Source organism: Saimiri boliviensis, chromosome 17 (assembly GCF_048565385.1).
Source record: "Saimiri boliviensis isolate mSaiBol1 chromosome 17, mSaiBol1.pri, whole genome shotgun sequence".
NCBI lineage: Eukaryota > Metazoa > Chordata > Mammalia > Primates > Cebidae > Saimiri > Saimiri boliviensis.
The window spans coordinates 40,808,662-40,836,002 of NC_133465.1; the positions used below are offsets into that span (position 1 = coordinate 40,808,662).

Consider the following 27,341-nt stretch of genomic DNA (forward strand, 5'->3'; position numbering starts at 1 on the left):
CACTCGCCCGGCAGCCTGGTGCCCCCAGCTCCTAGCTGACTGGGTCAGACAGGGCATGAGCGAGTTCTGCCATTGAGGTTCCAAGAACCCAATTCAATCCTGGGGTTGAAGGCCCTGGGAACAAGGGGATAGTGCTGTTCAAGGGAGTGGGGTTGGGACAGATGTCTGGGAGTGGCTAGGTGACAGGCTGGCTGGACCCATGCTCACCACCTCTTGGCACCAAGATTTCAGACAAAAGAATATTGTCTGCAGTAGCACCAGACAGGTGGCCTGGGCCATGCCACTCCCCCTCTTCCTGCCTCCCTGCCCCTGGCCACCTTCACACCTCCCTCCTCCACTAGCTCTCCCTGGGCAGGCAGCAGCATGTGTTAACACCGCCCAGGGGGCCAGCTCCCCACTCAGCAGCCTGGCCTCTGGCCCTACCACTTCCACCAAGAGGTTGCCTCTGGATGCCCAGCCCTAGACCCACATCCTCTGGAGGGGCAGCCCACTCTGTTTACACAGCTTAATTCTACTGTGGGCAGGTGGCCAAGGCCACCATCAGACAGTGCCTGTAGTGCTGGCCAGCTGAAGCTGCCCCCAAGGCAGGAGGCTGAAGTCCAGACAGCTCAGGTGATGCATCCAGCCAGAAGTGTGGCAAATCCGTGCTGAAGCTTCAGGAAGGAAAACCCAGAAACACCTCCCCTCCCCCACCACCCCACAGCTCCAGATCTGCAGCTCTGAGGCAGCCTCCCCCAGCCTCAGTCAGCCCCATTAACCAAACAGCTTCATTATGCCAATTTCCAGCTTTCACTGTGCGGCTGATAGCTGTCAGCAGAAATAAGAGTTAATCTGGAATTACTCCCATTCACTGAGCTGCCTAGCTAGAGGAAGCAATAAAGCTTTGAGAGCAGCAGAGGAGACCCTGCCTCCCAAGAGGCCGGGGGCTTCTCCTCTCCTTCGAGGCTGGGGAGGGCAGGCTAGAGGTTGCAACTCTCCAGAGCAAGGTGTCCAGATTTTCTCTCTCTCTCTCTCTCTCTGACTCTCTCTCTCTCTCTCTCTCTCTCTCACACACACACACACACACACTCATACACACACACACTCATATGTACACAAAGAGGCAGCCCTGAACCTTCCCTCCCCGCCGCCCACTCCCCATCTCCAGGATCTCTCTCTTCAGTGCCATCTGGACATGCCTAGCTCTCATCCCTTTTGCTTTTACTCTGGACCGTGATTAGCTTTTTATTTAGGAAAATTACTTTATTTTATATAGATATAGATATAGATATAGATATGTATGTATGTATATATAAAAAGGTTCCATTTCATTTGTAAAATCTCATTTTTTCTTTTTCTTTTTTTTTTTTTCCCTACAGAAAGTGATGACGAGGTTGAAGGAGAAAATAAGTTACATTACAGTTTCCAAAATGGTTCTCGCTCTCCGCTGAAGATGGGCCGCCGTCGGGGCTGCCACGCGCTCTCGGGCCCAGCTTGTGCTTTGCAAGAAGAGGGAATATAACTAGACTGTTATTTTAGGTTAAAATAGCCAAGAGACAGACGCCTTCGCCTCAAAAATATTCTGAGACACATAAAAGTAGAAGGAAACAAGTCTCTTCAGTCACAAAATGTTGTACATCCCGCATATACTAGATTCAATTAATTTAATAAAATAGAATATACATAGAGATTCTGCACAAACGTATTGCTTTCTCCCAACAGCTCCTGGTGTCGGGAACCTCAGCTGCTCCGGGCCTCTCCTTCTGCCTGGAGCCAGGGTTGCCAGGGCTGCTGCTTTTAACTCTCTTTGGAAGTTCTGCTTGCAGGTACCCAGAGCCACTGAGGCAGGGAGGAGCGCCTCCGCCTCCTTGGTGTCTATATGGAACTTTTGTCAGGAATATAGCCCAGGAGGAGGAGCTAGGACTTGGCACCCAGTGGAGAAAGGTGAGTGGGAGAGTGGGGCAGGGTCAGGGGTCCAGGTCTGCTGGGTCAGAGGATAAACCGGAGAGACTCAGCACATCTTTCTTTGGGGAGGGCGAGGCAGCCATGCTGTCGGGGGGACCGGAGGCCAAGGGATCCTTGGAGTCGCTGGACGGAGCCCTCCTCCGGAGGCAGATGCCAGGGCTGGGTGGGGGCCGAGGGCCCTGGCTCTCAGGGGGGTCTATGGAGATACTGGGCGGGCTGAGTTTTTTCTTGGGTCGGCTCCCAGGCCCCCCAAGCGGCTGGCCCCCAAGGTTAGAGGGGTCTGTGCCCAGGCGGGGTTGGGAGCCGCTGTCCAGGCAGCTGACGGCGATGGAGTGTCTCCTCTGCTCATCCAGCCAGGACACAGGCCGGCGCTGGCAGCTCTGGGCCTCCACGCTGTAGCACTTCTTCAGGTCCCGTGGGGACAGGGGCTCCTCCTGGCCACCGGGGGGCAGGAGGTCTCCTGAAATCCAGCTCAGCTCCGTGTCCAACTCTAAGCTGCTTCTGGTCTCTGGAGGACCCTGGTCCCAGCTGGGTTCTGGGCCGGGGCGAAGGGCCGGCGGGGGCATGTGCTTCGGGATCTTGCTGCGGCCGTGGGAGTGCTGCCGTGCGTGGGTGCTCGACTGGCCCCAGAAAGAGTAGGCCCGAGCCAGGGGCGGGGAGGGCCCACTCACCTCTGCCAGCAGGTCTTCCCGGCTGCCCAGGCCCTGAACGTCCAAGGAGTCAGTCCTTATTGCTGCCTATATGGGGTGGGGTAGGGCTCAGTCCAGCACTTTCCTCTCCAACATGGACTGTCCCTCCTGTCAAGCTGGCTGTGCCCCCTGCCCACCACCACCATGTACAGCAGAACCACCCTAAGCCGAAGTCCTGATAGCTGCTCTGACTAGGAGATACGAGTCGTTGCAGCCTGACCTCTGACCTCTGCAGCGCACCATGCCTCCTCTCCCTGATAAACCCCATCTTCCCTCCCGCAAGTCCTGGTCTCCCCCAAGCCTGTGCGGACAGCTCCCTCTGCAGCCCCTGCCTCTGGGGATATGAGAGAAGCCAGGCCCTCTCTGCTCGCTGAGCTGGCTCCTTCACGCCCCCTGCCTCTGCGTATGCTTCCCCTTTGGCTCTGAATGCACTTCCTGATTGGCAAGAAGCCCTCGACTTTACGGACTCAGGTGCTCTGTGACACAGTGTGTGACAGTCTCTGTCCCCAAGTAAAACTGACCCATTCCTCTGTGTCCCTGCTGACCGCCACACGTGTGCGTCTGGCAGCTGTGACCTGAGCTGTGATCTGATGGCAGGTACATCTCCATTATTAGACTGTGAGCTTCAGGGGGCAGGTGCTGTGTCCCCGGTGCTTGGCACACAGAGGCTGCTGAGTGACTATTTGCAAAATGGATAAGGACTGTATCTGCTCCCCCAAGCATGTGGGATTGAGATTCTCATGTGTCCATGCTCATGCCTCAGGATGCACACATGACATGGGCTGTGGCCTTGTCGCCGGTGGAGCAGACAAGCCTCACCTGGCTACCTGTGGCTGAGCTCTGTGTCCTTAGAACGTAGGCTCTGGAAGGTGGGCCCCAGGCTTGGCCAAAAATGAAGACACTTAAAATTTGCCTTATGCCCCTCAGATCAGTTCAAAGTGTGGAGAAGAATTGGGAGGCAGCTCTGGTTGGTGAGGAAGCGAAGTCCAGAGACCTGGGTTCTACCTCCGACCAGATAGGGGTGACCCTGGGCAAGCATTACCCGCTCTGGTCTCCAGGCCTCCTCAATGGAACAAGGAACGGGGTGCAAATTTCAAGAAGGCACACACCGCTTCTGCTTTGCCCAGTACTGTGTCCCTGGTATCTGCAACTGATCCTGGTACATGACTGGCACTAAATACATGTTTTCCGGAGGAATGAAAGTGTCAACCCGGGTCATCACCAGCAGCCTAGGATTCCCAGCAGAGGCTCCAGTCCCCAGGCCTGTGCCTGCCTCTCCACATCCACTCACCTGGCGCCTGAGTGGCCTCTGGGCCAAAGGGGAACGACCTGGTGGGGGCAGTTTGGGGATGGTGCCCCGGGCGGTGGTGCTGTGGGGCTGGAGCAGATGAGATGCATCTTTGGGAAGCTGCAAGATGTAGCTGGTGTCTGCTGGCTGGGAGTGAACGGACAAGACGGAGCCTGTGGAGAGAGGGAAGAAGGGGAAGGGTAGGGGGGGAGGATGGAGCAGGCTCCCAGCTGAGCCCTCCCTTCCACTCTCTCCCCCTCATCAGGGCCTCTACCCTTACCCCTTGGACTGAAAGCCACCCCCCCCAGGCTGGAAGCTCCCCTACGGTCAGAGAGACCTCTTTGGCTACCCCAGTCCCCAATCCCCTCGGATCCCCAGAATGGAGTCTCCCTGTGTGAGCCAAATTGGCCTGCTCCAGCCCTGATACCTGACTGAGCTTTGGGGAGCCCCCAGCCCCTGTGTCCCAGGGACCCCTCCACAGTGCTTCCGTGCCGACACATGTAGCTGTCATTGGGCAGCGAGTGAGTTCGGCTGACCCCAGACTTCCGTGCAGTCAGTAAATCTGGTCCTGGCAGCTCCGTGGGGTGAGGCTGCATCTGCAAAAGGAACAGGGGAGGGAGGTGGAGGAAGAGGGCGTGTCTGGGTTTGGCAACTGAGGCAGAGCTGACAATAGAAAGCAGCAGCCCCCCACCCCCCAGCCTTCACCCCCGTGCCCTCCCAGGACAAGGTAGAGATGGGCATGAGCGTGGCTGGGGAGAGGGGCAGGCACATGGATGAGCCCTCCACAAGCAGGGAGGAAGCAGGTAGGAGGGGGACTGGGCACCGGGAGAATCTGCAGGCCCTGCCCCCAACCCCCTGCAAAACTGCACACCTGTAAGCTCCCACTGTGGGGGTGGAGGGGTGAGGAGGTATCCAGAAAGGGAGAGCAGCCCCCAGCCCCCAGCCTAGAAGTTGGTTCACTAGCTCATTCTAAAGGCCCCATTTAGAGGGTCTGATGGGAGCCTGGTGTCCACAGGGAGGGGCCAGGGCCCTGACTCAGAGCAGCCCAGGGGAGGATTAAAAGCTAACAGCAGGCTGGGTGCAGTGGCCGCTGGCTCATGCCTGTAATCCCAGCACTTTGGGAGGCCAAGGTAGGCGGACGGCTTGAGCTCAGGAGTTTGAGACCAGCCTGGGTAACACAGCAAAACCTCATTTCTGCAAAAAAAAAAAAAAAAAACAAAACAAAACAAAAAAAAACCAACAGACAAAAAATTTAGCTCGAGTGGTCGCGTGGCACCTGTAAACCCAGCTACTTCGGAGGCTGAGGTGGGCGGACTGCTTAAGCCCAGGAGGTCAAAGCTGCAGTGAGCTGGGATCACATCACTGCATGCCAGTCTAGGCAACAGAGTGAGACCCTGTCTCAGGAGAAAAAAAAAAAAAAAAAAAAAAAGCAAACAGCAGCCCCTGTGCTGTCGGGGGAGGTAACAGGGAGAGGACCCTCCCAGGGAGCTGGGGACCAGGCAGCTCAGGAGAGCTTGCAGGTTGCAGACTGTTAATCCACTTCTTACAGCAGCCTCAGGTCCCAGCACAGGCCCTTGGTTGGGTTCTCGTGGGTTGAATGCAGATGACCACCAGGGGTGTGTCACAGCCGGCTGCCTGACCTCCACTTTAACCATATGATGTCTCTGGCAGGTGGAGGTGGAGGCCAAATTCAGCTGCTGCCTTAGTGGACAGACTTGGGGTGGGAGCAGGGTTTTGCTCTGGTTGAGAGAAGGGAGGTACTCAGCCTTGGGCCCCAGCAGGAGGGAGCCTAGGTTTGCTCTCAAGAGGTTTCTCCATCACCCTGTGACCCCCTTCCCCCTGAATTCCTCACTCCTTGTTCTCTGGGAGGTTGTAGGGGTCCTGTCCCCATGCAGGCCCAGCCAGTTAAGTACTCCCAGCAGGCCCGAGGATGGCTAAGTTGGAGGACAATCTTACTTTACTTCCCCTCTCAGCCCCAGGTTCCACTTCTGCCAACCACCCAAGACCCCTAGGGACCGCCCAGCTGGTGGTCCAGGCCCTGCCCCAGCTGGGCCCTCCTCTGACAACAGGAGAGGAACAGTCAGGAGGAGGGGGCTGCTCACAGGAGGAGGGAAAGGGGGGGAAGTAGTCAGAGCGCAGATAAGCCCCTCCCACCCCACTGAATTTGGCGAAGACACAGGGACACGCAGGGACAGCGACGGAGGAGACGGAGAAGACAGGGACAGTGCCCGGGTGAAGAAGGGCATGGTGGGGGGGGGTGGCAGAGAGGTGGCTCTCACCCACTACGAGGTGTGGAGGTCTCATGTTTTGAGGGGTGGGGAGGAGGGGCAGGGACAGGGAGGGCTGGCTTGCACAGGGCTCCAAATTCATAGACTGACTCTGATGCCACCTCTGTTTTGGGCTGTGGCATTCCTGGGTGTCTGGATTCACCTTTTCATAACGGCTGCCCCTATACCCTTCAGGGCAAGGCCCCAATTTAATCTCATCTAATCTCTTTGTCCCCAGTGGGGGACCTGAAGACCTCATGCCAGCAAAGCCTGGGGCACCTGGGTGGATGTCTCTGGGCAGAGCTTGGGGCAAACCGAGAGCAGGCGGCTAGGACCTTCCCCTGGCCGATCTGGAGCCCTGCAGCCAGCCCAGCCCCGGGGGTGGCCGGGAGCAAGTGAGGGCAGCGTGTATGTACATTGCTCTCCGGGGCACTAAGTAAGAGTGTGTGCGTGTCATCAGGCAAAGAGTCATCCGTCAGAGCTAGAGAGCAGGACGGTTCAGACACAATCTCTGACGTCAGAGACAGAGCCTCCATCTCAGCTAGAGGGATCTAGACAGGGAGAGAGATGATCAGGCATGAGAAACCAGGACAGCGCAGGCGCGCGCGCACACACGCACGCGCTCGCTCTCAGTCCCCACTTCCCCCTTTTCACGAAGCACGAGGGGGAGAAAAGGCATCCCTTCTCTCTCCCCACCCTTTTCCCAGACAGGCTGACAGTGCCTCCCCGCACCCACTTCAACCCCCTGCTCTGATCAGAGAGGCTGCAGCAGGCACCGAAGAGCCAGAGCAAACACTGACAAAGCGAGGAGACACAGAAACGCATTCTAAAGATACCCCAGAAGCCTTCCCAGCCCCTCCCACACTACCACCACCCAGGGAGGGAGCGGGAGGGCCGAGGGCTTTCGACTCACAAAAAGATGATACCAAAAAAAAAAAAAAAAAAAGAAGAAAGGCCAGCAAAGCACTGTCTCTCCTCTCCGCACAGACAGAGCGGCATGGGGGGCGCCGGGGACAATGCCACCAATCTGACGGCTGTTTTCTGCCTATTCTCTCAGCTTCCAAAAGCCTGGCAGGACTTGGCCTGCCCCCAGATTCTGGCTTCTCCCCTCACAGACTCTCCTCCGCCTGCCTGCAGCCTGCCCGCCCTCCCCTCCAACTTGGGCTCTGGGAGGTGCTCTGCCCCCGTCAGCCTGAAGTGGGCACACTCGGGTAGGCTGCCACACCATCTGGCTGGCTCATCTGGGACCCGGGTGGTGCCCTGGTGCCCACAGGATGCTAGGGGACAGTCGGGCCTCCCTCCCAGAGGACTGGGCTGCCCTGATCGCCTTCCCATTGTGTCCTCTTCGCCGACAACCTGCCCCTGTGAGCCTCTTTCAGGAAGGGGAGGCCTTAGAAAGGGACTCACTTTCCCACTGATCATTCTAGGTCAGCGCCAGGTCTGAGACTGAATCCCAACAAGAGGCAAGGTCCCTTCCCACGTGGGGATCACTGTCCATTTTTTTTTTTTTTTTTGGATCAGGCTAAAGGCTTCCTAAGAACTTCCCTCCCCCGCCACTCAAAAGGGCCTCTGGAGGACTTGGTTTTTCTATCTCCCACTGACACCTGTCTCTGCAGCCTCTGACCTAGGTGGAGGGAGGGTGGGGCCCTCTGTCACGTGGTAGTGGGTGGTGGGGGCGGTCAAGGGGAGAGGAGGAGGGCAGGAGTAGCCCAGAAAGCAAAAGACCTGGCATTGGATGAGACTGTGGGAAAGGGCCCTGAGGCTACAGGAAGGGGCTGGGCTTGGGCAGGAAGCCAAGTCCTATTTCACACCAAGGTCTCAATACCCTCTCCCAGCTGGAGCCTTCTCTTTCTCTCAGGACAGACATCAGTGGCTCCTGACAGCACTCATCATGCCCAGTGGGCTCTATGACTTAAAAAGCCACCAAACTGAGGACCGGCAAGTGGGTGCTGGACTCCAGAGGAGAGACAGGCTGCAGCCTGGCAGTGGACTGCCTGGCTACCTCCACTGTCCCCGGAGGCCTTTCTCCCTGGACTAACAGCTTCTTCCCTCCACCTGCTAAGGTCTCACTGCTGCTTATCTTCTGCCCATCCCCCTTTTCTCTTCCAGGTTCTTACAAATCCCCTCTCCCCTACCAAGCGCCTCCTCCACCCACCCTTCTCATCGAAGGGGGCAATCTCAACAGCCCTGCCTTCCAGCTTTTTTCTGGAGGTGATTTCAGCCTAGAAGACCCCCTGACTGGCTCCCACACTCAACTGAGGCCCTGAGGCTGCACTTTCTACAGATACCCAGTGGGCAGGCAACACCCCCAGCTTCCCCAGAAGCATGACACAGCCCAGCATGGTCAAGGGAGAGGGCACAGCACAGGGGCACAGTAACCTGTGGATTGGAGCCGCCCAGGCTGGGGGCAGAAGGGAAGGTAGAGGGCTGGCCCCCTGGGCCTGCCAGCTCGTCCATCAGCTTCAGCTCCCACTCCAGGGAGCCCTGGATCAGCAGGGATATGGAGTCAAACAGCTGCCTGTCCTGGGGAGCCAGCCCGTAAGGGGAGCCGGAGAGGCAGGGGAGCGGGGGTCAGAGGGCAGTGATGGGAAGTGTCATGAAAGGGGATTGACAGAGACACAGGAGAAGAAAGAAGTGAGACCCACACAACACACATGCACACACGCACGCACACACATCAACAAAGAGACAAAGAGGAGGTGTGGGGAAGAGGGAAGGTATGGGGAGGAAGGAGAGAGGGAGATGGAAGATGAGCAGAGCCCACACAGGGAGAGGAAGAGAGAGAGGGGGAAAGAGAAGATAAAAGGATGGAGAGATGGAAGAGAACCAGGCAGGTTAAGGGTGGGTAGGAAAGAGATTTGGCAGTTGGGCAAGGGTAAGAAAGAAACAGGAAGGAAACAGAAAACTTAGCCTGGAACCCATGAGTCAGGAAGGGGAGGCCAGACCAGGCTGGAAGAGCAGGGCACTGCTAAGCGGGCCCGCCTGCCAGGGTGGCCCTGGTGGGTGAGTGTAGGCCGCGGTCCCTGGGGAGGGGCAGTGACTGCTCGCTCAGCATCCAGGAAGGAGGGCAGGAGGCTCCAGGAGGAGCCCTACGGTGTGTGCGCTGCCTGCTCGGCTCCCGACCACCACCCTCCACACCTTTCTCCTGTCCCAGTGCCTCTCATGGCAGGGGTGGGTGTCAGCTCACCGTGGGGTGCTCCAGGGAGAAGTGGGAGGCTGATCTCACATGGGCCGTTGGGTGCAGGGCCCCGGGTTTGGGGCTGTCGGGGCTGTCGGGACCCTCAACCCCAGGCCAGAGGAAGGGACTCCCCCTCGGTGAGTGGGGCTGGGGACTGAGGGTCTTCATCTCCAGTTCCAGCTCGGCCTCCAGCTCAGCCTCCTCCTTGGCCTCCTTATTGCTCTCCTCCAGGTGCTTCATCAGCACGGCGATCACCACGTTGACCAGCACGAACTGGGCCGTCAGCACGAAGGACACAAAGTAGATGGGCGAGATGACCGTGTTATAGCAGGTGGACTCCTGGTCACAGTCCCGGAGGGTGTCCTGGGGCAGGCGGGATAGAAGGGTAAGGCTGCGGAGGGCAGTGGGTGGAGCTATTGTGGAGAATCAGTTACAGGTATCACAGAGCACTGGAGGAGGGGAAGGAGGGGGAGGAGGAGGAGGAGGAGGAGTGTTTGGGGGCAGAGGAGCATTAGATGCTGCCTGAGGAAGTATGAGCCAGAGCATGTTCCTGGGAGAGGAAGCTCCAGAGTGTTCTGGCATGGGGGAGAGGTCACATGCTTTTATTTGTGGCCAATTCATCTTCCCACGGAATCCTAGCTCAGGAAGTAGGGCTGCCTCCCTGGAGCCTGGGCCAGTCCTGGGCGCTTACCTTCATAATGCCATTCCAGTTGTCACCTGTGGAGACTCGGAAGAGGGTTAGGAAGGCCATGCCAAAGTTCCGAAAGGTGGCATGCCGGCCCAGGCCCTCACAGGGGTGTGTCTCGTCACACTCTGCAGGAAGAAGGAAAGGGGGAGAGGCTCATGTTAGTCCAGGAGCCTCCTGGTCTCCAGCCCTGGCTCCTCCGCCCTCTCCTACTCCAACTCACCCAGGTCTCCAAAGAGCTCCACGCCCAGAGCTGCAAAGATGAAAAACAACAACATGAAGAGAAGTCCCAGGTTCCCCACCTGGAAAAGAGGAGAAGAAATAGAAACGATACCACTGGGTCTCCCAGTCAGCTTCCCTGAGCCCCTGCCCCTCTGGAGAGCACCTCCCCTCCCTGGAGGCCCCCCACCTTCCGGCTACCTGGGGCAGGGCCTGCATCACCGTGTCCAGCAGCGCCCGCATGCCCACAGCCATCTTCAGCAGCTTCAGCACTGCAGAACAGGACAACGTCATGAGCTGGCCCCTTTGGGTCCCTGGCCAGACAGCTGGCAGAGCCAGTGCCAGGCCTGGGCTGGGGCTGCCGGGATGGCCATCCCTGGGCCAGCCAGGCTGCATCCCCACCCTCGGCCCTGTCCCCAGCCTCCCTTGGCAGAGGCTGGGAGAAAGACCCATGGGAACCCACAGACACCCAGGCCTTGACCAGCCACAAAGCTGACCCTTGCTCTCTCTCTCTCTGGGCTGGTCACCCTGCGGGGGCAGGTGCCTGAACAGGCAGCTGGGCACCAACCTCGGGCAATGCGCAGCACCCTCATGATGCGGATGATGGTGGGGTTGATGGGCAGCGAGGCGTTGACCTCGATCTCCTCCAGCGTGATGCCCATGATGGACAGCAGCACAATGGCCAGATCCAGCTGGTTCCACCTGGAAAGCCCAGGACACAGCTCCCTGAGTGGGGGGAGGGGGGTCCTGGAGGAGGGGGCAGTTGTGGCACAGAAAGACAGGCTGGAAAGGAGGGCAGACGTCAGTGGGTCCAGCCTCCCATCCTGTAGAGAAGAGGCGTGGCTTATCTAAGGCCACACAGCCAACTGGTGGCATGAGTGGGACTAGAACTTTAGCTCCAAGGCCTCTGCTTTTCCTTAGTATTCATTTGTTTTTTTTTTTTTTTATTTAGCACTTATATGGCGTTACTATGCACCAGGCATTTTTAAGGGCTTTACAAATAGGAACTCACACCTGTAATCTCAGCACTTTGGGAGGCTGAGGTGGGAGCATCACTTGAGCTCAGGAGTTAGAGAACAGCCTGGGCAAAATAGTGAGACCATCTCTACTAAAAAAAAAAAAAAAAAAAAAAGAATTAGCTGGGTGTGCAGTGGGTGCCTGTAGTCCCAGCTGCTCGGGAGACTGAGGTGAAAGGACAGCTTGCGCCCAGGAGGTCAAGGCTGCAGTGAGCCAAGACTGAGCTGCTGCACTCCAGCCTACACATCAGAGCAAGACTCTGTCTCCTAAAACAAACAAACAGAACCCTCAAAACCAAAGAGAAATTCATAATCTCACAACTCTGTGATGTAGATACTATTATTTTCTCTCATTTTACAAATGAGGAAACTGAGGCACAGAGCGGTTAAGTAACTTACCCAAGGCCACCAGCTACTAAGTGGTGAAACCAGAATTCAAATCCAGTTCAGGCAGTCTGGCTCCAGGCTCTGTGCTCTTAAGCCCCAGGCTAGGTCACACTGATTTCTAGCTGCCAGCATCCCCCGCCCGGACCCTGTCTTGTCAGATTCTCTCCTTCCCATCTCCTGGTACTGGATGGTCCCTAGTCCCCTACATCAGCCATAGGGTAGGGGCTCGACCTCAAGAGTTAAGAAAGGTCTTTAGACACTAGGTCTTCCTGGGTATTTCCCCAAGAGACTCATCCCTTTCTACCTCTACCCAAGCCCCCAAGCTTCCACCCCGCTTCTCCGTTACCTGTCCTGGAAGAACCGACGGAAACCAAAGGCCACAAGTTTGAAAACTGATTCCAAGACAAAGATGACAGTGAAGATGTAGTTGCAGATCTTTAGAGCCTCATCCAGAATCTGGCAGGGATGGGTGCAAGATGCAGCGTCCCTTAAGGCCCAGGGCTAGGGCCTGCTCCACGCCGCCCCCCCCCCCCATGACACTGCCCAGGTCTGAGAAGCAGGGGACTCTAAGGAGCCCTGTGTTCCCTGTTCCCACCATGATGGCTGGCCATTAGCCACTACCCCAGAGGGGAGTAGGGTATTTCACATGAATGAATCAACCTTATGCTAAAGGCTCTTTCTCCTTGGGAGATGGTGAAGAGATCACATGAGAATGCACTAGATGGCACAGGATGCCAGGACTGGAAGGGGCCTTGTGCGTTACAGATTCAACTCCCTCATTGGACAGATGAAGAAACTGAGAGCTGGAGGGCAGCCAAGGGAGGCTGATTGGCAAATCGGCAAGGTCACAGGCGAAACTGGGAGCTGGACATTCACTAGACTCTCAACTCCAGAAAGGCAGGCATCAATCTGCCTTCTTTACCCTCAAAGATCCAGGGCGTGGCTCTTAGTAGACACTCAATATTTGCTGAGTGAAGAAACCAGGTCCTCCACTCCCTTTCTGTGTGACCTTGGCCATATCAACTAACATCTCTGAGCCTCAGCGTCCTCATCTATAAAACAAAGATGATACCCACCTCCAAGAGGCACAGGAGGAACCCATGTAGCATGCCCAGCATTTGCGTGGCACAGAGGTACCCTGGGTCAGGCTGGGTTAACCTTGCCCAGAGGTTCTGCAGCTGGAGGCCGGGTGGGGGTGGGAGGGGCAGATGGCTGGTCCACTCGCTCCTACCTGGGGCTGCTGGTAGTGCTCCATGGCCATGGTGACCACGTTCAGCCCGATGACACCTGTGATGAAGAGATCCAGGTAGTGGCTGGTGCACAAGTGGTGGACGAGGAGCCGGAAGCGGGAGTAATCCGAGTAGTAAGGTTTGCACTGGGCTTCTGAGGGGGTGGGGCGGAAGAGCAGAGCAGGCATCAGGCCTCTGCCCCCTGCACCCCTCCACCCCCAGTCCCTCACAGCCACCAGCCTCTAACGCCAGAGCTGAAACATTCCAGAGTCATCACCATCCTCGCCCTCCCCACACTGCCCCTTGGTGGGGGCAGCCACCTGGGCATGCCCCTCTCCAAGCATCGGTTGTACTGGCTGCAGTTGAGGGCGGGATGGATCAGGACATGCAGAGCTCCCCACCTTCATTAGACACCAGGTGAGCCCCCTCCCCTAGGCAGCCTCCAAAATCCACCAGCCCCTCAGAACACCCTTGACTCGGTGTTCCGCAGTGAGGCCAGATCAATACGATGAAAAACAACTGGTCTCCTCAGGCTCAGAGGATGCTCCATCAACGGGGAGGCAAAGGCTTTTGCTCCTTCACCAAGCTCAGCTCCTCAGGGGAGCAAAGGAGATTACACAGAGCTGGGATTGGGAGATAAAACCGGAGAATGGAAATTGGACATCTTCTTGGCTGGCTGCACTGACCTACCCAGAGGGCCTCCAGAGGGCAGGGCCTGGGCCTCCTGCACCCTCATGTCAGCAAGGGCAGAGGGGAGGCCTTGGGGCTCTGCTCCATCCCAGACTCAAGCTGGGATGCCCCACCTGTTGGACTCACCCAGTTTCTAATGAGGCACTGCCCAGCCTGCTCCTGGGTGTTTGGGCAGCCCTAGACTGCAGGCCGGGTTGGAGGCACTGTCTGAGATCTGTCAGAGGCATAATATTTCTCTTGTAATTAGTGAACCACTTAGTTATGAAAATCACGGAGCCAGGTTGGGCTGCCAAGGAGGCAGAATAAATCTGGGGCAGGAGATTTCGGGGCCCTCTTCCAGGCGCTGAGGAAGGCCCGGGCCAAGTTGGGGCTCGTGTTCTCAGGAGGAGGTTGACAGAGTGGTCTCCCATGAAGCCACAAAGAAGAGAGTCTCCTCACAGGGAGGTGTGTGGCAGCCACAGGTCCCAGACAGCCCTTACCCCTCTCAGGAGGTCTAGGGGAAAGCCAGCCAGCAAGGGCTGCGGCCTCTGAGGCCTGAGCCAGGGAGTCACTGGCCCAGGGGCAGCAGGAAGCTTTGGGCCCAGGCCAGCTCAGATGTAACTGTCCTTTCCCATGCATAGGACCATTGAACAGAGAGATAAACTGAGGCAAGGAGCAGCCTGGGGTGGGCCCCCACCCGAGGCTGAAGGAAGAAGAGCACCTGGGAACTGCACGTCCAGCCCCATGGGCTGCCATGCTTGGGGCCCACCCGGCCACTCTCCAGCATCGGCCTTGAGATGTGGATGACCACAGGGCAGGCAGTCCCTGGCACTGGCACTCTGCTGTGCCTGAGGTGTGCATGAGGCCATCTTCCCGTGTTCAGAGATCGGCCAGCCAACTGTGGCTCTGTTTGTTCAAGAACAGAGCCCCAAGAGTGTGGGGCTGGAAAGCCTGGGGCAGGGGAGGACGGGAGGCCAGGGGTCATCCACACTGCGATGGCGGAGGGTGGGCTGGGAGGGCCGGGCCTCTTCTTTCCTTCCTTCAGTACCACAAGGACCAGAGGGCGCTAGTCGCCCTGCGTTGCCTGAGCAGCTGGAACGCTTTCTCTGCATTAATCTCCATAAATGCCGACAGCACCCGATCCCATTATGCTAAAATATGAATGGAGAATTAACTAAAATGTTTGAATACAATTAGGTTAGAAAAAGTGGCTCCTTATTAGCCCCATTATTAGCTGAGACAATGCGGAGGAAAGGCTGGGAGAGTTGCCCTCTCTCCCGGTCACCCCAGCCTGACTCTGTAGGCAGCTCCAGGCCAAAGGGAGCCGCTGCTCCCACCAACTCTGCCTTCCGGCCTTGCCCTAGGATTCTGAGGGGTGGGTGGGCTTAAATTCAGCCGAGGCCCTCCTCCAAGAGGCCCAGACCAGGAGGACTGAGGGAGGGCATCTGCTTCTAGACAGGTCCCAGTCCCTTGGGGTCTGTACAAAGGCCCTTCCACTCTGGCCCCTATCCCAGACAGCAGGTGCTGAGGCGGCCAGAAATCCCCCATTAGAGCACAGGTCCAAAGAGCAACAGGCCAATCTGATCAGCATCTTCTCAGGAAACCCCCGTTTTTTTTTTTTTTTTTTTTTTCCAGTGGGAGAGAATGAAGCCAGGCAAAAAGTGAGTCATTCAGCTAGCTACGAGGCATGACTGAGCTGGACCCTAACTTCCAGCCCGAGTCCCTCGCCAGCTGCCAGGTGGGTGCAGATACCAGGCTTTCAGGCTTTAGCCCAGAGGATGCCCCTGGATGATCTGCCCAAAGATCTCCACTGTTGGGGCCTGGGCAATGCCACCCCCCTTTGCTGCTCTCTTGACCTCAGCTCTGCAGGCAAGCACCCGGGTATGGAGAAGAATTAGAATCCCCCTGGGAGGAGTCTTGGGAGAGCCTGCTGCTTTAAGAGCTCCAACCGTAGCCCAGGAGGGGCCTGGACCTGTGGTCACTGAGGCATCGTTAGCTGTGGCCCCACCTCCCTGCATCCCACCAGGATAAGTTGCCTTAGGTGGCGAAAATACCAGAGTCAGACAGTGGGGGGAGGGGCACATCTAGGGCAGTCCAGGCCCCCAGTTAGGGGCAGGGAGAGAAGAGGGGTGCAGGAGGGCTGCAAGGCAACAGGCACAGTGAGTTAGTAGGGGTCATGGGGAGCCCGAGACACAGCCAGGGCGGAGGGTTTGCAAAGGGGAGTGGTGATGCATAAGGGGAAGACAGGGGTCACTCCCAAGGACACAGGCCCCCCACGGCAGAGGCCACACCTTTAGCTGCCGTGGCCAGGCCTGATCACTGGGTCCCGGCCTGGTGGAAGGAAAAAGGGTGAGTGAGTGAGTGGAGGTCAATGTTGCAGGTGGCCAAGGAGAGTGGAGCTGGTGTTGGAGGCTTAGCAGTCCCATGGGGCAGTCTGATCACCTAGCAGCCCCGGTCCCTCCTTCCATCTGGGAAGCTGGGCTGGACCCAGGTGTCTGGCCAGGCCCATTCCCCTGATAATCACAGGCTCTGCTCTTCTGCCTTTCCCTGGGGTCTGGCTCTCCCCCTCCTGCTGGGAGCAGCACCAGCACAGAAGTGTACTGGCCAGGGAGGTGTGGCGCACATGTTTGATTCCCAGCAGCCCTGGACTGGGTTTGACTCTGTCCCCATCCCCCTGGTGGGTAGACCAGTGCATCTGCACCACTGTAGAAGAACCTCTGGGGTAGGACCCAGGAATCTGTGTTTATGCTTTCCAGGTGATTCTGCTGTACATGGAAGTCTGAAAAGCTCTGGCACAGCCACGCAGAACTCCAGGACCTGGGAAGTGGGATATGGGATGATCTAAGCCATGGTTCGGGGTCTCTGAGTCCTCATGAACAGCCAGGGAAGGTAACTGGTATACACGACTGCATGTGCCACCCCAGGGTAGAGTAGGGTCTGTCCACTCCAGGAGCAGCATGTCCACCCCAGCAGAATACCCCCGGAATGGGAGTATGGTGCAAGGGTCAAGGGTCACAAGAGTGTTTAGCACTGAGTGGGCGCGTCGTGTCTTAGGGGCTATGAGAGTCTGCATGTGTTGGTTTCTGGGATAACCCCCATGTGGAAAAGCCTCTGTGGGCCAGCCCTGTGCTAGGATGTTTTGGGGTGCGTGTGGAAGTGTGCACATTTCAGTCTACAGACCAGGTGAGCCCATAAGGGAAAAGCTGAAGGCCACCTCTCCCCCCACCCCTCATACCCTAGTACTTCAGGAATTTGCAAGACAGCCTGATGCAGAGATGTGGGGACCCTGGCAACCCAGTCACAAACCAGCCAGAGACTCCTGAGCCCCAGAGAGACAGTCTCTCAATGCCAAACACCACTGTGTAGCACCGTGGGGCCGCAGCGCCGAGGGCCTCAGGGATGACCTACTGAATGGAGGCTCAGGGGTTCTCCCTTGGGCGGGGCCCTGAGGCCCCACAGATCATGCAACCCAACATCCCCATGGCAGTATCTGCCTGATTGGCGGGTGGGGGAGAAGTGGAGAAAGCACAGCGTGTGGTTTCCAGACTGAAGTTCCAAGCCTGCAGCAGCATGGGGGTCCTTATGTTCTTTCCAATACTTCAGAAGGCTTGAAAGAAGCCCTATATTTGCCTGTGTTAAGACCCCATGACTAATTTAATGACAAAATGGTCTTTCTTTGCCGTCATTTCGTGTGTAACCTTCTGCAGCTAAGAAGCTGTGATTAGCAATTAGATGCGCCTCTGATTAGTAAAAGTGATGAAAGAAAGTCATTATTGAAATGCTCTAAACTTCACCAACAGCCTTCTAAAATGTGGGGTCTGCTGGAGATGATTGTAACTGGGGGCTTTGGGACTGAACAGCTTGGGAACCACAGGCTGGAGACATGGTGTGACAAGGCCCCACAGCCCTGTCACGGGCTCTGGGAGCCTCTGCCCCTCCATTTGGGGGCCAGTGGGGGAGAGGGGAGCAGGGAACTGAGGGACCATGGAGATGGGCTGGACCAGGAGAGTCTTCCCAAAGACATGGCTCTTGAAGATAAGGACTCAGCTCACTCCCATGTCTTTGGCTTTTTTGGGAGAAGCTTGTGGCCAACTCAGGCCTTTGATTCCCAATTCCTGCTGTTTGTAGCGATGACGCGGCCACCGAGATCACTTGACTATTAATGAGTCTGTTCAATTATTCATCGTTACATTTTTAAAACAAATCCTTCCCCTCTCTGCTCCTCTCATCCTGCTCCCTTGGATCAAAGTCTCCCCTCAAACAAAAGGAGACAGGAGAGATTTGCAGCTCTAATAATCGACCGGTGAGCTCCAGGGAGGAGGCACAGGAGGGAAGAGGCAGCAGGAGGTGGGGCGCGCAGCGAAGGAAGCTGCTGCTGGGAAGGTGGGCCCTCCGAGGGGCGTTGGCAGAGAGGCATCAGGCCCTTGCCTCCTGTCCAGTTGGCGCAGGCCTGCGGGGTACCACAGAGCCCAGTGCTTCAGCCCCTGCCCTTGTGGGGGCCCCAGGGACCCTCACCCCTTCACCCCAAGAGGAGAGAATCAATGAGCCATGGGGAGGGAGTGAAGAGCGTGTCCCCACGCGCATAAGCCCACACCCCAGACGCAGTACCTGACGCAGCGCTGGCCGAGCTGCCGGAAGCAATTACATCGTCCAGCATTAGATCTAAAAGAATGAAACACGACATTGGTCACTGGCTGGACCAGGTGCGCTGGGCAGGGCCCTGCATGGGCTGCTTCCCCTCAGCTCCGACCTCGCTCTGCCTATGGCCAGGGTGCGCTGAGCATGGGTGGCTGGCTCTGAATGTCCAGCCCGAAGCTGGGGGCACAGGGCACTTGAGGAAGACAAACGATGTGGCTAGACAGGGTCAGGGTCACGGGGCAGGCGGCCAGTCATCAGAACAGATGTCCGCTTCTTCTGTGCTGTGGCCTCAGCTGCACTTGAGACAGCCACAGACCCCAGAAGGGGAGCCAGCTGGGCAGACAGGGGCCACAAACACAAGGGCCGCCTGCCAAAAGAATTCCATGTGCCCGACTGTGAGGAGGGGGTGGGGAGGATGGAGCAGGAGCGGGAGCGTGGCCTCGGGGGACAGCGCACCTGCTCAGCTTCAGACATCCACAGGGAGGCTGAGCCCTGACCCCTACCCGGCACCGAGCAGGCCTTGGGGGGCTGATAGTGAGGGTGGGGGACATGGAGAACTGCGCCCCCCCATTGCCACCCAGAGGCCAGCGCCTTCCCACATCCTGGAGCAGCTCCCGCTGTCCACAGGGAACACAGGCCCCCTCCCACCTCCACCCTCGGTGCCTCTCCCAGGCCGCAGTAGATAGAGCAGAGGGCAGAGGGGAGGCAGGGGCACTGCAGCCCCTCACTCATCTGGTGGTACTCACATTTGAACACACCAAAGGGAATACAGGCCACCATACGCATCTTATCGGCGGAAGGAAGATGGTTTGTGAAAAGGTGAAGAGAGCATGGGAAACCCTCACCCCAAACAGAGAGAGACACAGACAGACACACAAAGGCTTAGAGAAACCCACACACAGACACTTAGAGAGACGTGGGCTGTGACTGACAGAGAGAGGCACCGAGGCAGACGGGAGCCTGGGAGAGAGGGAGACAGGGAGACAGGGAGGCAGGTGCACACGCACCTGGGGGTGCCCCAGAAACAAAGGGCGCCTGCTGCGTCTCTCACATCCTTCCTGGCCTCTGTCGTCTCACTTAGTTTAGCCCACCCGTGGCATAAGGGCATGAGGAGGGATGGATGGGGCTTCACCCACCCAATGCCAAGAGATGCTGGGGAGCACAAGTGAGGAGGTAAGGGGCTGCAGGGCCCCAGGTTATTCCAGAACTTCCCCAAGCCAAGGGAAGTTTTCTTTTTTTGTTTTAGTTTTGGGTTTTTGCTCAGTTTGGGAAAGAAAATGCATGGTGGTGAAAAGTTTTGTTGGAGATGGGGAGGGAGGGGTGTCTGGGTTCTCTCTCACACTGTTGTACAAGTTCTGCCTTGCTCAGCAGCTGCAGACGCTAGGCGGCCACAGGGTGGAGATGCTCGCTGCCCATCCTGGGGTGGGCAAGACTGGCACCTGGGCCTCTGGATGCTGGCATGGGGCAGTGGAGCAGCCAGTGAGGCTCCTCTGAGAGTCAAGCTTGGGGAAACCGGGTGTCAACCCCCACCTGGCATCATCTGGGGTGGATGATGCTGAGATCCCAGGAGCTCCCCCATAGGCAGCTCCCCCTACTCATGGGGCTGAAGTGGTCTGCTTCATGCTGGCTCTAAAGGCAGACATGCTCTTGGGGGGAAGGAGGTGAGGAAGGGGGTGGGAGCCTCTTCTCCCTGCCCCCGGCCCCAGCACCCAGCCCCCTGCAGTCGCAAGGCCAAGGTCAAGCACGACCCAGAGAGAGGTGTAAAGACTACCGACCAGCCATCTGCTTCTCCTTACTCCTTCTCTTTTTCTCTAGTCTTCGAAGACGCTTCTCCTCCCGCCGCCGGGCCTCCTCTTCCTCCTGGTGCTGCCGACACTTGTGGAAGTTCTCCACCACCACACCCACAAACATGTTCAGGACAAAGAAGGCCACGATGAGCAGGAACGAGATGAAGTACAGCAGCATCCAGGGGTTGTGGTTCATGATGGGCTGGTGGGGAGCAGGAAGGGCAGGCGGCATCAGCCCGAGGTCAGGCTGTCTTAGAAGCTGCCCACAGCCTGGGTTCCTGCAAACCCAAATAGCTACAGCAACCTGACAGGTGATGGAAATGAATGGTGTAGGTTTGATGTGAGGCAATAGGGAGGGGTGGGGACTGTGACAAAGGGAAGAGTAGATTCTCCATCCAAAAACTGCCTCTTTGTTCTGGCTGCCTCCTGGCCTGAGAGAATACAAGCCCAGTGTTCCCAGACCTTCAGACTTTTTCCTGAGTAGGCACAAATCTGGACTTTTGTGTAAAATGTACATTTTTTTTTTCTTTTTTTAGAGACAGGGTCTCATTCTATTGCTCAGGCTGGAGTGCAGTGGCACGATCATAGCTTATTGCAGCCTCAAGTTCCTGGGCTCAAGGGATCCTCCCACCTCAGCTGGGACTCCAGATGCATACCATCATACCCGGCTAATTGTTTTTATTCTTTGTAAAGATGGGGGTCTTGCTATGATACCCAGGCTGGTCTCCAACTCCAGCCTCAAGAGAGCCTCTTGCCTAGACCTCCCAATGCACTGGCATTACAGGTGTGAGCCACTTTTACAGCCAAAATTCACAGTTTAAAAATGTTCACCACTAATTCAAAAAATGTTAAACATGTTGTAGACCAATCAGACATGCCCAGATTGGGCCCCCAGGCCGCCAGCAACAGCCTCTGCTGTAAAATGTGATGCTTCTTTCCTGGCATTTAGCCAACCTGCCTTGCTCACTCTGTCCTGGAATCAGCCCATGCTGAGTGACCTGAGCCCACAGTTGGAGCCTGCCCGCCTCAGCCCTACCTGCTGGTCCACGCCCACAGCGTCCAGCCCATCGTACATGATGTCCACCCAACCGTCCTTGGAGGCCAAGACGAACAGGGACATCAGGGCCTGATGGGGAGGAGGAAAAGGAGGCATTTGAAGTGTAGGATGTGTGGCTGAATCACCTATCACCTGTCCCCGAAGTGCCTCCTGCATTAGCTCAGAGTACCCCCAGCCCTCGAGGGGTCAAGCTGAAGTCACACCCCAGGCTCCAGGAGAGCCCTCCAACTCAGGGCTCCATAGCTGAGCTGCAGCTGGAGGGGCCCTGGGAGATGGTCACACCCTCTGCCCTCCGTAAGGTAGGACAAGGGACCCACAAACCTGGAAATACCAGAAACCAAAACCAGCATCAGTCTGGGAAACTGAGTAACTTCTTTTTTTTTTTTTTTTTTTTTTTTTTGAGACAGAGTCTTGCTCTGTTGCCCAGGCTGGAGGGCAATGGCCTGATCTTGGCTCACTGCAACCTCCACCTGCCAGGTTCAAGCGATTCTCCTGCCTCAGCCTCCCAAGTAGCTGGGATTACAGGCGTGCACCACCACACCCGGCTAATTTTTGTATTTTTAGTAGAGGCGGCGTTTCACCATGTTGGCCAGGCTGGTTCTGAACCCCTGACCTCAGGCGATCCACCAGCCTCAGCTTCCCAAAGTGCTGGGATTACAGGCGAGAGCCACCGCACCTGGCCGCAACTTCATTTTCTACATTTGTTTCTGCCAATATGGAGTGAGGAAAGAAATTGTATTGACAATATGCCTGTCCCCTCCACCATGTTAAACAAATATACACATCCTCTCATTGTATCCATACTGCAACCTCAAGGAGATTCTATTATGACTCCATTCACCAGTTAATGAAACTGAGGCCCTGGGAAGTCAGCTGCCCCAGGTCACTGAGCTGACAATGGTGGGGTCAGGATTGACACAGGGTTCACATCCAGGGCTGCCTGCCCCCCTGTGTCACATGTGCTTCCTGCTCTGCCATGCAGCTCCGTGGCCCTGGGCAAGCCCCTTACCCTCTCTGAGCCTGTTTCTTCATCTTTAAGGAGGGCTAGGGACCACATGGGCCCCCTTGTTGGGGCGCTGCAGGATGGACTGGGTTTCAAGACATGCTGGTGGTCAGGCAGCAGAGGATGTGACAGGCGCATCTCTCCGCGGGAGCCCACCTCCACTGGAGTCAGCACGTATCATTGAGCATGGCCCTGTGCCCCCTCCAGCTCCTTTGCCACGGCCCCACCTCTGAGCCTGGGGCTCACCTGGCCGAGGTTGTCGAAGTTGTATTTGTGCCGGACCCACCGGTAACTAGCCTCGGCGCAGTCCGACTTATTGGTGATGTTCCTGGTATCCTCACCCTGGCACACGAAAAACTTCCCTTTGAAGAGCTGTACACACAATCCCAGAGAAAGAGAAAAGTCAGCTGTGGCCGAAGGAAGCCAGGACTCCTGAGACCCACCCTGCACCAGCCTGGGCACATTCTGGGTGAGTATGGGGTGCTCTGCTTGGGGCTTAGTGAAGTCAGGGAAACACTGACCTGAGCCTCCCCTGCAGATGCCCCTTGCTTTCCAAGAGGGGGAGAAAAAGTAATGGGGGCAGGCAGTGGGAAAGGGTGGGAGGGCGATAGCAGTCAGGCATCTTCTCCACCAATGGCTAGGCCAGGCCTGTGCCAAGTGGGGGTCCCAGCATCATCTTAGAACATGCTAGAAACACACATTCTCTAGGCCCAGCCCGGATCTACTGAATCACACACTCGGAGGTGGGGGCGAAGCGATCTTTTAACAAGCTGTTCTGGTGATTCTGATGCAAACTCGAGTTTGAGATCCACTGAGCTAGGCACTTAATTTCTCACAGCAGCTCTAGGTGGGGGAGAAGGTATCATCAACCCCACTTTACAGATAAGAACAACTGAGGCTCAGAGAAGTTAATTCACTCACTAAGGCCCCTTAGCCAGCAGGTAGCAAAAAGGGGACTCGAACCAAGGTCTCTCTGATTGGAAAGCTCACCCTCATTCCTGTACAAACCAGGTTATCACTAATGGTGGAGACAGGAAGGCGGGATGACGGGGCCTGAGCAAACTGCTCGAAACAGACCCCAATCCACCGGAAGGTTGGCTCAACAATGGTTCACTCTACTGACCCAAGAAGGTTGGGAAGTAGGGATGGGGAAGGGCACTGGGTGGGAGTGGGGAGGGTGTACACAGAGGCACCACACAGCTTTGGTAAATGCACCCCAGCCCGGTTCCTAGGGCTAGAGAATTTCTAGAAAACCAGGGAACAGCCCCCCACCCAGGGCCGAGCGGACATGCCAGGAAGGCGGGGAGGGGAGGGCAGAGCCACCCAGGAGCTCCCATGCTGCTTGAATAGCCAGCTGTCTACCCTGCAGCCAAATCAGCTGGAGCCAAGGGCCCTGGAAGACTTCAATGAGGGGCTCCCTGGCCCCCTGAGGCGTCTGCTGAATCCTGCAGGCAGCTCTGACTTTCTCTTCCAAAGCCAAGTCTCCTCCCTGGGCCCACAGCCAGGTTTCCCCAGCAGCCCCCACTTCCTGCCTTGTCTGGGGTCTGCACCCGCCTGCCTGCCAGCACGAGGCTAACCTGGCCCAGCTGTCTGGGCCTTGGATCCCCAGACCTGGCCTGCAGCCCGCTGGAGCTGGGGAGGAAGGGAGGGGATCCCAGAGTAGACCTCAGGCCAGCGTCTGTGCTCAGGGAGTGCGTGCAGAGGGCAGGAACAGCAGCCTGTGGCTCCCATGGCCTAAAACCTCTCTGCAGCCCCGGTCCTTCTTGGGTCCCTCCTCTAGGCTCCCAGCTTTCTCTGAAATGCCCAGGAGGTAAAGGGGCCTAGGGCCTAAGTATTCCTGCTGATTCCTTTCTGGAATGAAGGCAGCAGCAGCAACTGGAGCCTCAGGACCCAGGGGCCAAGGGGAGGAGCCCTCCTCAGGCTTTCACCTATAGCTGTCCCCCAGAACCCTACACACCTGCACCCCCAGGATGCCGAAAATGATGAAGAAGGCACAACAGATGACCACAATGTTGCCGATAGGTTTCAGTGAGGACATCAGCGTCTCCACCACCAGCTTCAGCCCCTGCGCCCGGCTGATCACCCTGGGGAGGGAAGGAGGCGGGTGACAGGGCTTCCCCCAGCCCAGACATTCTTGTCCCTTGACCCTGCTCTACACCCCCAACCTTGGCCACTGGTCCCTTCCTGGGCTTTGGTGGCAGAACGCAATCCTCTTTCCACAGGACCCCACGCCTTCGGGACCCCCACCGTAATCTCTCAAAACAGGCTGCAGAGATCCCCATGCCTGATGTCTCCACCTCCACCCCCACCCCAGGATGCCAAATGTAGGAGCTGTCTGGGCTGGGAGTGGCAGGCATTCAACTCAAGTGAGGTGCTCCCCAGGGAAGCAGTGCATTGTGGGTTGGGGACACTGGGAGATAAACTTGTACGGGAGCAGACAGAGAGGGGATGGGCAGAGGGATGTGGACTGCTGTCACTGTCAGGGAAGCATCCCCATTAGCCCGCATCATCCCTGTCCGAGAAAAATTCTGAGTTGGGGGTTGTGACTGGCTGATTGGAGCAGGATTCCTGAGAGGGTGGATCCCTGGCCAGGAGAAATGTCACCTGGGGGTGATCCCTGGCAGGGGCCTGAAGATGGGGAAAGCCAGCAAGAGGAGTCTGTCACCTCACAGGGAGGGGCCAAGTGTCACCCCTGGGGGCCACCCAAGGGAGAGCTGCAGCTGGAACCTGTGAGGGTCCTGCCCATGGCCCCTTGTGTTGTGCATCGCTCGGGGTGGCTGTCACCTGACATCACACGGGGCAGCGGCCCTGAGGAATATGTCATGTTGAAGAGGAGGAGAGCAGGTTTGAACCTGGAGGGAAATTACTGGGGCTGTAATCTGAGTGTTGTCTGGAGCAGGGGACAGGATCACCTGTGGGGGTCACAGACAAGAGGCTGGCCTGTGTGAGTTTTTGTTCTGTGGCAGGGGGTGCTGGTGGTCGGAGGTGTCCCTGCAGAGGGGGACACCTGTTGGAGGTGTTCTGGAGCTGGGGAGGGGGTCACCTGAGCGGGCGCAGGGTCCGCAGCAGCCGCAGCACCCTCAGCATGCCCAGGATCTTGGTGCCGCTGTCAGAGACCATGGACACCAGGATGTCGATGACGGAGATGAGCACCAGCAGCCCGTCCAGCACGTTCCAGCTGCTGCGCAGGTACGCCTGCTCCCCGAAACACCAGCCCAGCGCCACCACCTGGGGACCGCCGCTGCGTCACTGGCTGCCCTACCTGCCAGCCTCAGCCCTGCGCTGTGCTGCGGCCAACCCTCCCACCCTCAGCCAGTGCCTCTCCACCCCCACCAGGAACCAGAGCACCCAAGCCAACCCCGGCCCCATCACCTTCACTGTCATTTCAGCCAGAAACACTGCGGTGAAGATGTAATTGGAGAGGGTCAGGAAGATACGTTCCTACAAGACAGAGGAGGCAGGGGTTGCCTGCCAGGAAGCCCCCGCCCTTGGCCCAGGTCTGCTCTGCTTCTATACACAAGTCAAAACCTGCTTCTAACATCTGACTCAGAAAAATGAACCCCACCCTCCACAACAATGCAGACCACGCCCTTCTCATGCAGGCGCAGAGCCAGTGCCAGGCCCCCGACTCCCCTGCAGCTCTGTGGACAGTCACAACCCTGTCTGTGACCAGAGCTCCCAACCCCCATGGCCACGTAGCCAGGACGGGGAGAGTGTCTGCACCGCAGTGCTGTGATCTGCGTCCCACGTCCTGAGCCGTATTCCCTGGTTCTTCCTTTCTAAAAACTGGGGCAGGATCTCACTTGATCCCTGACCCTTGCTCGCCATCCCACCCTCCTCACTTGCTTTCCCGCTGTGCGCCCCAGAATTGGAGCAGCAGTGGAAACTGGGGGCCTGGCACAGATTGTGCACCCCCAGGCATGGGCTGGGGCAGGGCAGGGAGGGAGGCCAGCTAGTTCCCGGGGATCTGTGGACTGAGTCCCTCCCTGGGTGTCCAGGAGACGGGCTTAGATCTCTAGAGAGGTGGCAGGTGGCGTGTGAGCACAGAGGAGGGAAGGAGAGGAGCAGGTACAGTGACAGAGCTTCAGATGGAGGAGCTGCGTGGAAAGACGGGGGGAGAGTGAAGATGGGGAGTGACATGGTGACAGCTCCACAGCAGGGCCTCAGGTGGGAGGCAGCCAAGGCCGGAGTGCGGCCAGTGCCCCTGCCGTACCCTGTGGCTCCAGGTGTGAGGTCCCCAGTGCTGGTGTTCCCTCACCCGCCTAGTCCTGGGCTGGTCCCTCCATTCTTCAGGTTCCCTCCTCCCCCACCCTGATGGAAAAAAGAAGCCTCAGCAGCACTGAAATCTAAACAATAGTGTGGGAGGTGGCAAGGAGGGATGAGAGGCAAACTTTGGCCACCTCTAAGCAAGGGGTGCCGGATACCATGAGGGGAAACAGCCGCCCCGCACCCATCCTTCTAGACCCGGAATCGCTGTCGACAGCGAAGGGCTTTGAAGCCAAGCTGGAAACAGACAGCTCCCAGGACCAGCTGGGCCCACCCTGAAGGGGTTGGACCCTGGGTTCGACCCTGGGTATGTCCAGTACTCGGGCCTCTGGCTCTCCTTCTGAGAAGGACTGACAGGTTCACAGCCAAGCAGAAGTGACCCATGTCCCCACTAAGGCCCCTGAAAATCTACTTATTTTTGACCTTGCAGGACCACCAGGAGCAAAGAGTGGCTTCCCTGGCCATTCTGCATGCCCCCGAGGGCCCCGCAGCAAACTGGGCAAGATGCCTCCCCATCGGCACACAGGGTCTACACTGCCCCAGCACTCCCCGACTCACATGTGTGCCCCACAAGCCTCTGGCTCCTGAGAAATAGCCTGGAGTGACACAAGGCACCCAGCTGGGCTGGTGTATCATAGAAGGCATAGAAGGGAAACTGAGGCAGGAGAGGACACAGGGGGTGTCCTGGGGACCAGGATCTGGTGAGAGACCTAAGGGAGAGTCCTGGCTCCCTCACTCGCTGCTGTGTGACCTGCAGGTCAGCAACTGTGGCCTCCTCGCCTCCCTCCCTGCTCCTGAGTACAAACCCTGTCAAGGGCCTGGCCCTCGGCAGGGCTGGTGACTCACAGCACTGTGGGGGTCAATTTTGGGGCGCTCCATGGCGATGGTGATGCAGTTGAGGAAGATGATGACGAGGACCACGTGGTCGAACATCTTGTGGGTGATGATCCGGTGACACAGGAGGCGGAACCTGCCCAGGTACGGAGGCAACGGCTGAGGCAGGGGCAGGGCAGGTGGCG

The 27,341-nt window shown here is 57.5% G+C and overlaps 1 protein-coding gene across 19 annotated transcripts in view; it reads right to left on the reverse strand.

Annotated features, from left to right (window-relative positions):
* Positions 1 to 1,579: 1,579 nt before the first annotated feature.
* CACNA1G (calcium voltage-gated channel subunit alpha1 G) overlaps positions 1,580 to 27,341 on the reverse strand; it is a 67,469-nt gene continuing 41,707 nt past the window's right edge. For 2 of the 19 annotated variants that reach the window (XM_074388597.1, XM_074388593.1), the window contains 20 exons: positions 27,169 to 27,292; positions 25,429 to 25,497; positions 25,100 to 25,284; positions 24,014 to 24,140; positions 22,303 to 22,428; positions 21,033 to 21,122; positions 20,006 to 20,198; positions 18,180 to 18,233; positions 12,905 to 13,056; positions 12,020 to 12,129; positions 10,839 to 10,972; positions 10,472 to 10,542; positions 10,275 to 10,353; positions 10,058 to 10,179; positions 9,376 to 9,729; positions 8,568 to 8,711; positions 6,605 to 6,739; positions 4,349 to 4,517; positions 3,925 to 4,094; positions 1,580 to 2,681 (listed from right to left, as the gene is read on the reverse strand). In XM_074388597.1, the coding sequence (XP_074244698.1) occupies positions 1,947 to 2,681; positions 3,925 to 4,094; positions 4,349 to 4,517; positions 6,605 to 6,739; positions 8,568 to 8,711; positions 9,376 to 9,729; positions 10,058 to 10,179; positions 10,275 to 10,353; positions 10,472 to 10,542; positions 10,839 to 10,972; positions 12,020 to 12,129; positions 12,905 to 13,056; positions 18,180 to 18,233; positions 20,006 to 20,198; positions 21,033 to 21,122; positions 22,303 to 22,428; positions 24,014 to 24,140; positions 25,100 to 25,284; positions 25,429 to 25,497; positions 27,169 to 27,292 (3,343 nt within the window). In that variant the 3' untranslated portion in view covers positions 1,580 to 1,946. Of the gene's footprint in view, positions 2,682 to 3,924; positions 4,095 to 4,348; positions 4,518 to 6,604; positions 6,740 to 8,567; positions 8,712 to 9,375; positions 9,730 to 10,057; positions 10,180 to 10,274; positions 10,354 to 10,471; positions 10,543 to 10,838; positions 11,018 to 12,019; positions 12,130 to 12,904; positions 13,057 to 18,179; positions 18,234 to 19,984; positions 20,199 to 21,032; positions 21,123 to 22,302; positions 22,429 to 24,013; positions 24,141 to 25,099; positions 25,285 to 25,428; positions 25,498 to 27,168; positions 27,293 to 27,341 lie in introns of all 19 variants that reach the window. The other 17 variants (XM_074388599.1, XM_074388596.1, XM_074388598.1 and 14 more) reach the window with 11 other exon arrangements.